Source organism: Podarcis filfolensis, assembly GCF_964270895.1.
Source record: "Podarcis filfolensis genome assembly, chromosome: 12".
Taxonomy (NCBI): Eukaryota; Metazoa; Chordata; class Lepidosauria; order Squamata; family Lacertidae; genus Podarcis; species Podarcis filfolensis.
The window spans coordinates 4857299-4869011 of NC_139614.1; the positions used below are offsets into that span (position 1 = coordinate 4857299).

General features: G+C 45.5%; 2 protein-coding genes across 4 annotated transcripts in view; one reads left to right on the forward strand and one right to left on the reverse strand.

Annotated features, from left to right (window-relative positions):
• The window catches only part of RALA (RAS like proto-oncogene A), a 22312-nt gene extending 20478 nt beyond the window's left edge, over window positions 1-1834 (reverse strand). Inside the window, exon 1 of one of the 3 annotated variants that reach the window (XM_083578309.1) lies at window positions 1695-1834. The gene's annotated coding sequence lies outside the window, so the exon portion shown is untranslated. Of the gene's footprint in view, window positions 1-888; window positions 1006-1694 lie in introns of those variants that run through there. The other 2 variants (XM_083578308.1, XM_083578307.1) reach the window with 2 other exon arrangements.
• YAE1 (YAE1 maturation factor of ABCE1) lies at window positions 1376-11701 on the forward strand (the record flags this gene model as incomplete). Its single annotated transcript, XM_083578240.1, has 5 exons — window positions 1376-1568; window positions 7072-7277; window positions 8004-8125; window positions 9409-10500; window positions 10543-11701. 4 exons carry the CDS (start codon window positions 1376-1378, stop codon window positions 9845-9847), a joined length of 960 nt encoding a protein of 319 aa, XP_083434366.1. The 3' UTR covers window positions 9848-10500; window positions 10543-11701.
• Between the last annotated feature and the right edge of the window lie 12 nt (window positions 11702-11713).

An 11713-nucleotide genomic window follows, 5' to 3' on the forward strand; every position in this document is an offset into this window, starting at 1 on the left:
AACAACAATGCAGCATAGAAGGGGGGTAATGGGTGGAAGGGGAGCAACTCTCCCCCCCCCCCATGCTCTGGACAAATTATGCCTTAGGTGTCAAGAAGGGACCCGGAACCTGACTTTATATTGAAGGAATTTAGCCTCAGAACATTAAGCAGTCAAGTGGCTTAGATGGCTTTGTGAAAGAGATTACGCTAATTCGTGGGGGATGGAGGGATCCAGCAACAGTTCTTTAACCACCGCAGGTTAACGGAAGTTGTGTATTCAGAGCTAGTGCACCAAGCACTACCTGGTACACATGACAGACAGCAAGGGGTGCGTGTGTGTGTGTGTGTTGCGTGTACACTTTCACACGCAGGTCGGCCGCGAGATTCCTGGAAGCACCTGGCTGGCAAGTGCGGGAAACAGGAGCCTGACCTCGGCGGCGCCCCAAGCCCGATCCAGCCGAGTCCGCTCTCTTTGTTCTTGGGAGAGCCCCCGGCCCCAAACGGGAGACCGGCCTCCGAAGCCCAGGAAGACCCTCCGCCCCAGCCAGTCCAGCCCTGCGGAGAGATAATGGCCGAAAGGCGAGACGCTTCCCGGGACCCCCCAAAAGACAGCAGCCCCTTTGCTGAAGGCGAGCCCAGCAGCCCCCAGAAACCCCCCGCCCCAATGCACAACAACCCCGCAGAGACGCCGAGGCGGGCAGAGAAAACCCCTTCGGCCTTCCGAGGCGGCGAGAAGGACAGCCGCCTGCACGCCCTCGACCACTAGGCCGCCCCACCACCCTTATTATTTCCCCCGGGCGCAGGGCGGCCACCCCGCCTGCAGCCTCGCCCGGGTCCCCCGCCGCCGCCGGGGTCGGGCCAAGTCGAGGCGCGACCGGGAAGGGAGGGCAGGCCGGGCCCGTCTCACCTGCTGAGGAAGGGCCAGGAGCGGCGCGCGGGGAAGAGGAGGAGGAGGACGGGGACGGGGACGCAGCTCGACGCGGCCTGCGCCTGCCTGCCTGCCTGCAGCTCCCGGGCCGGCGGCACCTCAGTCTCTGGCTGGCTGGCGGGCGCGCCCTGGTCGAAGCCAGCTCCTCCCGCTCCTCCTCCCGACGCAGCCGAGGCGGAGGAAGGGGGCGAGGCGGGGCCTAAAACAACCCAACGCCGCCGCCGCCGCCGCCTCGAGCGCCTTCCGGGCCGCTTTCGGGGGCGGGAGACGCGGCCGCGGTTCTCTGTGGCGGGGCGGGTGTCGGCTTCTCCTCAGGCGCCGCTGGGCTCCGTAGGCCCTTCCTGAGGGAGGGAGAGAGAGAGGTAAGGGGGGCCCCGCGCGCCAAGCCGCCTTCCCGCCTCAGGCGAAGGCTCCGCCCGCAGCCGCCGCTCTGCGCCGCCGGAGGGGGAGGATCGTCCGGGTTTCAATGAACGAGGCGTCGGGGTGGAGCGAGAGGAGGAGGCGGCCTCGAGCCCCGCAGCCCCCGCCCCTGGGAGGCCTTCCGACGGGGCCGGAGGAAAGACGGCTGACCCGCTCGCTCTCTCCGACGCCGGCACCAGCAGCAGCACCCCCGTCTTCCCCAGGACGGCAGCCGGTTGAGCCAGTGACTGGAAAGGCAGGTATCCCTTTCCGACCGCCAGTCCGCCATTAAACGACTCCCCCGCCTCGGGAAGGCGTGGGGTGGGGAAACCGGGTGTGTCCCCCCCCCCGACTAGGCTAAAGGCCGCCGTCCAGCGGCAGAGCACCTGCCTTGCGTGCAGAAGGCCCCCGCTTCGCTCCCCCCGTGGCAGGAGAGACACTCCCCGCCTGAGGCCATGGAGAGCAGCTGCTGCTGCCGGTCAGTGTAGAGCAGCCTTTCTCAACCTCGGGCAGCGGCGGCAGCAGCTCTCCAAGGCTTCAAGCGGGGAGCGTCTCTCCCGCCACGGGGGCTCCCAGGTGTTCTTGAACTACATCTCCCATCATCCCTGGGGCACTGGCAGTGCTGGCTAGGGATTATGGGAGTTGTAGTCCAGCAACACCTGGGGACTCAAGGTTAAGAAAGGCTGGGCAATAGTGTACTGAGCAGTAGGCTCCAGTATAAGTTCCCATATTGACCTGCTAGTGCATCCAGCACTGGCTTTGGTTCCTGTGCAGAGTAGCATCTCCCTCTCTCTCTGTCTCTGCCACTCTGTGGTCTTCAAGCCTCAGGCATGAGAAATGCTAGCCGCAAACAATTCTGTTCAATGCCTGGTGCCAATAAATGTGGGGTAGGGTCTGTTGATGGGTGAGAGGCCAGACGTGTCTCAGGGGTCCCTGTTGGGGGACTGACTCTGAGGGAAAGCAAGCAAGAGGGCTCCATGTTGGGGCTGCAGCTGGCTCCCTTCTTCCAGTGCCAGCAATACAGGAGAGCCATGGTGGGGAAGGCCACAGATCATGAGAAGATGGCCCAGAGAAAGAGCATCCCCAGCCACCACTGAGTCAAAGACTGCTGCGGTATCCAGGCTTAAAAGAGAAAGCATTAACTGGGCCCCTTGAAGCAGGCGTCTCTGGAATGGAAAGAGACTAATCTTGTGGCTAAGGTAGTGTATATAGACATAAAAGTACATGTGTCAATTATCTACACTATTGTCAAGTGGTCTTCTATAGGCAGTGTTTTTATTCTTCCTTTTCTTGACTCTGATGCTGATACTATTTGTAGGAGCAACAGTCTGATGTCTTACACTTTCCATCCTGTGTTAGCAGTATACTGCATTTTAAATGATATACCTACCAGTGAAGGTCTGCCACATATACTGGTGAAAGGGATGTTGTTGACATGCCTGCAGTAGTGCAGTTGCACCATGGAAGATAGCACATCTCAGAGGTGGATAAAGGAGAGGCCAAGTTAGGTATAATTCTAAACAACGCTCAAAAGGGTCAATCTCCACTTACCACCCACAGATCACCATTTTCCCATCGTGCACATGATGCATGTATTTATTTTTATTATTTAACACTTATAGAAGACAGTACCTACATGAAGGTTCAGAGTCTAACACAGGGGTCAGCAAACTTTTTCAGCAGGGGGCCAGTCCACTGTCCCTCAGACCTTGTGGGGGACCGGACTATATTTTTTTGGAGGGGGGAAATGAACAAATTCCTATGCCCCACAAATAACCCAGAGATGCATTTTAAATAAAAGGACACATTCTACTCATGTGAAAACGTGCTGATTCCCGGACTGTCCGTGGGCTGGATTTAGAAGGCGATTGGGCTGGATCTGGCCCCCGGGCCTTAGTTTGCCTACCCATGGTCTAACAAATACTATACAAAAAGAAAAAGGATTGGGGAAGTAAGAGGAAAACTAGCATTTCAGAAGCTGCTCCTTTGCTGACTGATGGAGACAACATTGCTAAGATTTTCTTCTTGAGAGGAAACAAGTGCAGGCATCCAGTGATTCTTGGCCACCTAGCTGCTGGCAGAGCCCATAGATTGCCTCATTTCATCTCTACAATCCCAGGTAATGGCAGTTGGAGCAGTGGGTTCTTTTATGTATAGAGGGTACGGAAGCAAGTTCCCTGCATCTGCTCTGGCACCTTGCTGTGATCTTCCTGGGAGGCAGAAGGGGTGGCTGCCTAAGGCTGTGATGAGTAAGAGTGTGTGCTTTCCTTTGGTTCTTCAAAAAGCTCATGCTAGTTTGAGTCATATGTACAGGTGTCAACAACACTACAACCATGAAGCAAACAGCCACTCTTCACTCGACAGACCAAGCAAATCAAAACTCTCCAAGTAGGAACAGGAAACAACAATCAAGAGCACAACAACTAAAGTACAGGATGATGAAAATGTCTAGCTTTTAGGATCATGACTCTTACTAGTCAAGGAGACTAGCTCCTTCCACAGGTATAAAGTCATTTCTCGCACAGCAAACTGTTGCACTATGGAACCAGACGCATTGCACTGGTAAAGATGAAGGTACAGTTCTGTCTGCTACAGGCTTCTCTTCCCCAAAAACAGATTTGGAGTCTTAGTATTACTGGAACAGTGTTGCATTTTATATGCACACACATTTGAACACTAGTCTTATAAAAGAGTGAATCATAATGCTAGGAATTGACTGCAGTTTAGCAACACCATTCAGTGGAAATGCCTCTCCACCCACAGAAAATGACAGGTGCATAATTTATACATTTTGTGTTCCGACGAGAGTTGCTATGCTGCCCTCAAAAGCTGTCACTCTATATTGATGAGGGAAATGGAAAAAGTGAGGGCAACTCCTGGAAAACAAAGGTTTCTCTGTGAACTATTTCTCCATTCACTTGAACCACCAGAATAACCAGAGTTGAAATTAGTTTTAAATTATGTACACCTTGCATAGGCATTGTGGGTTGTATAAAGGAGAGCTTTTTTTAGAGGCAAGGTTTCTGGAGCTTCAGATTTTAGGCTGTGTGGCTTGCAAATAAGGAACGGCTTCAAATCCTGCAAAGTTGTGGGAGTGTTGTAAGTCTTGTTTTTTTACAAGCCTGTTGTACGGACACTCCTTACCATTGTTATAGCTTCTTGGTAGCAGGAAGTAGAAGGTTCTTGTGCTCCTTTGCTGGAAGAAGAATGGTGCTGCTTAGGAGCACCCCATTCTGACATTAATTCCACCAAGGCAGATAGCAGAAGCAAAACATGAATTAGGATTGTGTCAGATAACTGTCCAGTTTTTTTTACTACAGCACATGCTGTATGGCAACTCTAGCTTCTGGTGGGGAGGGAAATGCAAATCTATCCACAACCATAGCAGTGGTGCCGCTTTCTTTCAAAAGTGTGGTAGGGTAAGAACATAGCTCAGTGGTAAAATAAGTTTGGCATGCAGAAGCTCCTCAGTTGAAGCCCCAGCATATCCAGGACTGATTGTTGGGGGGGGGGGGCTTGTCTGTTGCCCCGGAGAGCTGCTGAAATAATTGACAGTATTGAGCTAGATGGACCAATGGGTTTGACTTGGAAAAAGGGTAGTTTCCTAACATTTCAATAGTCCTTTTGAAAGACTAGAAAGACTGAGTTCAATAGGTTTCCCTAAGAAAGGAGTTCTATAATTGTATAGTCACCATGAATAATGCCATGTACAAAGTTTAAGCTACAAAAGTTTCCCCAAATAACTTGGAAAGAGAACTTAATATTTTATTATTCCTAGAAACAAGAAGTTGAACATGTCTTTAATTGTTGAACAGAAGTTACCTGTGGTTCTCCTAATGGGTGGCACACTTAAAGAGTGGCAAACACCACAGTATGTACAAATCCAGGTTCTTCTACTGCTTTTAGATGATCAGCTCCCCCCAAACCAAATGTATGCCTGAAATACTCTGGTGAATTGAAAGGTATTCTTGAGCATATTCTTAATTTGCACAGGAATATCCTTGCCTTGTCTCAGACAGTAACTAACCTTGACCCAGGCTTGTCCTCTGTGATTGTCACATTAGCTTGCTTGCTTACCTGGAAGACCGACTAAAGACTGACCCAACATGTTTAGTAAGCCTTCCAAGTAAGCAAGCTTTCAGTAAACATGCATAAGACTGGACTGCAGTTCAAGGACAGTAAGTGCTATAAAGCTATAGATTTTTTTAGCTGCTGATAATCATTGTGTTCTGTCCTTTAAATATCCCAGCACAGGGTTTTGAGAATAAAAACATCAAAATGATGTAATAGTAACAAAAAATCGATATCAATCCAGATGCTCCTAACTTGTTGCTAGGAAACACTAATCTTTTGGGTAGGCTCTTCTTAAATTGCCAGGAAATTGCTCCTGAAATTCCTGCTGGTGGTGGGGAAATGTCTTAATAAACTGGAGCAACTGGAGCATACTGAAGAAAATACTATTTTTCCACTCTGCTACACTTAGCTAAACAGAAAAGAGTCCCTTTCACCTGTAACAGTAAATTGGACAGTTGCTCCAAGAGGAAGTCAGGTTAACTACTGGCAAAAAAAAAACCTGTTGAGAACAACAGAATGAATCATGCAGTGGATAATTAACATTCACACTGACTTTTGCAACACCTGCAAATTAACTTCCATACTGACTTTCTCTATATCTCCACTGTACACTTATTTTATATAAGCTGCCCAGAGTGGCTGGGGAAACCCAGCCAGATGGGAGGGGTATAAATAATAAAATTATAATTATAGAGAGAGTGAGAGAATATTGAAGAACCTTTATTTGTTCTGCATTAGTCTCTCAATCCTTAAAAAAAAAGTTTTGTCATATGTACTACAGGAAACTACCCATTTACTCAGGGGTTATGTGAAATTGCATAGATTTGGAAAAGCCAGCAAACGCCGTCTAAACCTCTGGAAACCCTTGGAAAACCCTTTATAAAACAAGAACACCTTTTCGTACATTAAATGCTGACAGATTTACTCTGCTATAAATTTCCCAGATGGAGCCCACTGCAACAGCGCAATGAAGTGTTCTTCTTAGCTGTTACACCTGGATATATGGGGGGGGGGGAGCATGAAATCCATGAACTTTTGGACCTCTTGTTTCCTATTCATTTCCTCTCTTCCCATATGTCAGCTAAGACTTCCATGAATCTGATAAGGTTGACTGTATTCTGCAAAAGCATCGGCCATAATAAATTCCGTTAGTCTTTAATGTATTACAAAGCTTCTCTTGGGGTATGAAGACACAGCAGTTGGAAGTATCTGCTACCTCAAAAGTGACAAAGTTGGGCTGCTGGTGGCCATTTCTTGAGAAGACACTTTCTTCTCCCCTCCCTCATCATGCCAATAGTGCAGCTCACAAACAAGCTGCCTCATAAGTCATGGTTTTGATCAACACAAAGTCTGTTGTGACCCTGCAAGGAGTGTGAAGGTTTTAAGTTCCATTGCCTTTTTCTCTGTTCCTTGAAGAGAGGAGTTAATAAAAGTATACAGTCATACTTCGGAAGTCAAACAGAATTTGTTCCAGAAGTCTGTTCAACTTCCGAATCGTTCGACTTCCAAAGTGCGGCTTCTGGTTGGCTGCAGGAAGTTCCTGATCATGGACCTTATTCACCAGCAAAAGCTGGTCTGGTCTCTTTCCCTTCATTACTTAGTGCAAGTGCTGAACTTCTCAACATACACACATTATCAGATGTATTTTATATGCAAACATTTGTTTCAATAGGTGTCATTTCCCTGCAGGTTTCAGTCTGATTGCTCAAGCTTACCACCCTGCTAGACTTCAGCTGCTTCTGCCCATAGCCCTCCTCACGGTTATTAGCACAGACAAGATGTCCTGGGTGCAAGCTGCAGTCAGCCAGCACAGAGAAGATGTATTTGATGAAGATGCAGATGAAATGGACATAGCTCAGAAAGAATGGAAGAGCACCATGGAGAAACGAGTCAAAGTAATTATATGGTTTGGGTTGGGGATTGACCACATCATTGACATAAAAAAATAGCTATTGAGATTCCAAGCTGGATTAGCCTTTAGAAGGTTTAGCAGGTCCACACATACTCCGACACACCTCAGTCAGCGCAGAGGCAAATAAGGTGTAGGGAGGATGTGTTGGTTGCAGGGAGAAGATAATCCATATTGGGGAAAAGGGAGAGCCTTGGCTCACTGGCCTTCACTGCAGAGTTGCTGATCAGAGGATTAAGGGTCAGCTATAGTGTTCTGTTTGGGAGAAACATAGTTCTGGAATTAAGCAGAGAAAGTCATTTTCAGATGAAACTAACGGCAATCCACAAGGATAGCTTAACTGTTAATAATGCACTGTCTTGTGTCATGCTATATAATCAAAGATTCAATTTTCCTCTTTCTTTTTTTTTTTATTTGTTCAGTCCATGCAACTGGAAGGGCTGAAAAAGATCTCACACTTTTGTTATTGTGCCGAATATCCTCTGTCTGCTCCAGAAGCACTTTTTTCATGATGAGGTTGACTTTTTAAAGCTACATGATTGGCACACATATTATGTGTAAGCCACACCTCTAGAGCAAACATTTTTATAACTGCAGATGGACCTCATTTCATGATGGCTTATTTGAATAAGCCAGGCAGATACTGATGAGTACTGTACTGTTTCTTTTTACATCCTAGTTGTTAATGTGATTTTGATCTCTTTGCTCAAAGGAAGGCTATAGGGAGGGAGCAGAAGCTGGAAAACTGCTGACAGTTCAACAGGGTTTTAATCAGGGGTATAAAGAAGCAGCAAGGAAGATGATCTCATGTGGCCAACTCAAAGGAACCATAAGGTATGTAGTAAAGCAGCATTTTAAAAAAAGGAATGGAAATTAATTGTACAAGTTGTTAAACTGATAGCAGACCTCCACCAGAGAAATATATCTATTAATATAGTGCCCATTTAAATTATGAACACTTAACTTTTTATCCATTCTTTATCGTCACATCCTGCAGGGAACTGGGGTGCACAGCCAACACAGCAGGATTTAACACCTTGCTCATCAGCTGATGGGGGTGCGTTAAATCCTACTCAATTCGGTAGGATTTAATGTAAACCTCTTCACGATCAAGAAGGTTTTGCATTGAAATTCATTCTAACAAAATCCCCTTCCATCTTACCAGCACCTTGCTTCCTGCAGGTTACTTTGAAGTTCTGACAATGGGACTTGTCACCAGATCACCTGATGCCATTGTGATGTTCGGTGATTGACAGGAGGACAGATAAGGATCTCTCCTGTGAAGCCAAAAAGGCTCCTCACCCCTTAATATAGCCACTTGTCCTGATACAATGTCACTCTCTGTTGAACTTGAGCTACTGGAGAACAGAAAAAGATGGCAACAGTAGTCCGTTTGGTTTGTAGCATTTGAAAGCTACAGCCAACTTGTCCTTCCGTGCTGCTATGAAACCTGGAGGCAGCCTCTTCCATGTAGACCTCCACTGAAGGTGCCTTATAGGATGCACTGTGGAAGGAGGAAATTTTTAGACTACAATGGTACCTCAAGTTACAAATGCCCCAGGTTACAAATGCTTCAGGTTACAAACTCCGCTAACCTGGAAGAGTTGCCCCGAGTTGAGAACTTTGCCCCAGGATGAGAATGGAAATCGTGTGCCAATGGTGCAGCGGCAGCAAGAGGCCCCATTAGCGAAAGCATGCTTCTAGTTAAGATCAGTTTCAGGTTAAGAATGGACCTCCGGAACGAACTAGAGATACCACTGTACTCCATGCCTGCCATTTCTGAGCAAAGACTGTCTCCTGTCTCTTGATTTCCCCCAACTATCATGGGCTGTAGGAACTTGATTCCATTATAATGAGTATCTCAGGCATTTGCTAGATAGAAAGCAGGAAATGATACACCGTACTAGAAAAAGGTTATTTGATTGGTACCATGGTGATTTGTAGAATTCTTATACGGCGCTCCAAATTGGAATACAAAACTATTCTAGATTAATGTTCTGCTCAGTTGCCCTTTATGAATGAGAATAAATATGGGAGGGGGATAATTTTTTTTTAAAGCTGTCTTCTTATTTACATGTGGTCTCATGCAAGATCCATTTTTAACTTTGTTTTTATAGTGCTCTTTCGTTCTGGTGTCAGCACAATGGATGCAGTTCTGGAGTGCTGAGTGAGGTAACTGACCTGCTGAACGAATTGGGAAAATACGAAGAATCTGTGTTTAGAAGTCTTAACTCTACCCACCTGCAGCCCCATGTTGAAGACTTGATGGATACTATTGAGGATATGGACCTCGGTCATGCCCTCTTACCTGAGAAACAGCATGATGGAACTACAGGGGGAAGAATCTCTGAAAACGGCATTGAGTTTAGTGGACAGTGCTGCAGAAATGATAGCAGGACTGGATCCTCCCAAGAAGAATGTTGCAGGAAGAGAAAAGGTGGCCCTGATTCCAAAAAGCCAGTGTTTACTTGGCTAAAGGAAAAAACTATCAATTTAGTGGATCAGCTAGGTTTGCCACCAGACACAATTGAACACATTCGACTATTGCAAAGTTAATTAATTGTGTGGAATTTTAAAAAGTTTTTTAAAGTATCGTTTTCCCGCAGAAATACAACTACCTCAGAACTGGCTGAAATGCAGAGATTTTGCTTTCAAATATTGCTTAATGTGCCCTTTATATAGTGGATAAAATCCTGTGGTATTACATGGATATGGCTTATGATTAATTTGTACACTGTCTAATCTCCTTTAACAAACTTTGCAAACACATCTTATGTTAGTAAATCATTCCAGGCACTATAATCTTATGTTACATCGCTGTTCCAGAGATGTGAAAAATACAGCCTTGCAAGAGGGGATTATTCTCTCTCCCCTTCCCTGATACATAGGAAGAATGGGTGTTAAATACAATTTGTGAAGATATCTTTAACATTTTATTTGCATTTTTAAAATATGTATGGTGGAAGGATCCCAGTTATTGAGATGAACAGGCATAAAGCTGGGGAATTAACTCATTACTCCCCTGCTTTGTTTCAGGAAATTTTCTGAAGCTAGGATTTGCTTTGAGGAAGAAATTCTTCGCTGGTGCTGGCTGATGCTATTTGCATTTTTTAATATCTGAAATATAAAGGTGCATTTAATGTCACCTTGAGTTTGGCCTTCAGATATTTACTGAAGCATTTCTTAGCTGGTAAACTAGTCTGTACATAGTACGGTTCTCTCGTGCTCGCTTCGGCAGCACATATACATAGTACGGTTTTCTCTTCATAAGCTTTCTGGGAAAAACCTTCTTGCCCAGAAGTCAGTGCTGCACTAATCAGGGGCAGGTGGACAATGCGAGAAGAGGCAGACCTATTCAAGAGAACAAAGAAATAGAAATTCCTCTTCAAAAGGAATTAACGTTTCTTTCGAACAGGGGTGACAAACTTGTGTCCCACTTCTGTGACCTCCAATACCCTCACAAAATTTGACATCACTAAATTTAATAATAATAAAAAACTGATAGTGTAAAATAATTTATTGGAAAGCAGCCTCGAGAAGTGCAGTTCTTGCTACTCACGGGAAGGTTGATTATGGGTCAATGTGGCCCCCCAAAAGATTAGCCTCCTCTCTCCCAAATAATATGAGTTCTATGGGTCTTTTGCTGCCCTTACTTTGCTGTACTATAGCTACACTACTTAACTCTACCTGATTCAGACCAAGAGAAGTCCTGTGTGTGAGACAGACAGACATACACTCATGTAAAAATACTTACTTCATCTTACATGTAGAGCAAGGTGAACAAATTGTCTGTGCAAGGACAGATTTCAGGAGAGAGATTCATACCTGTATCCAGTAGAGACTGCACACAAAAGAGTATAATTATGGGAAAGGGCTGGGGTACAAAAGTTTCATTGTAGTGTAAAGATGGTTCATTTATCTCTTAATTTTAACTAAATCAATGCTATCTGGAAAAATGTCCCTATGTGACTAACATTTGATGGAATCAACACCCTATTTTTAAAAGATCTCGTCTGATTGGGAAAAAGGAAGCTTTAGTGTAAAGAAAAAAGCCCAATTTAGACAAACTTTCAAGTGGACTAGAGTTCTGCCACAGGGTGTGACCAGTATAAAGATCAAAGTTGAATTAAAATAACCCACCCACCCTTGCCAAAAAATGTTTATTCTACTAAAAAAAAGTTCCTAAAGCTTTGTTTAACATACTACTTCAGAAAACCTACTTTTTCTAAACACTCACTATAAAATAACCCTTACAAAGTTGAAACTTAATGTTTAATAAGGTGGTAATCTCTGCATTCAGATTGCTTTTGTGACTTAAAACGTAACTTTTTCCAATGTTTTTCACTAAGCAGAATTAGTTTTGCCCAGTTGTAACTTGTGAGAGAAATAAACCAAGTATTACACTAAAAATAATAATACTGT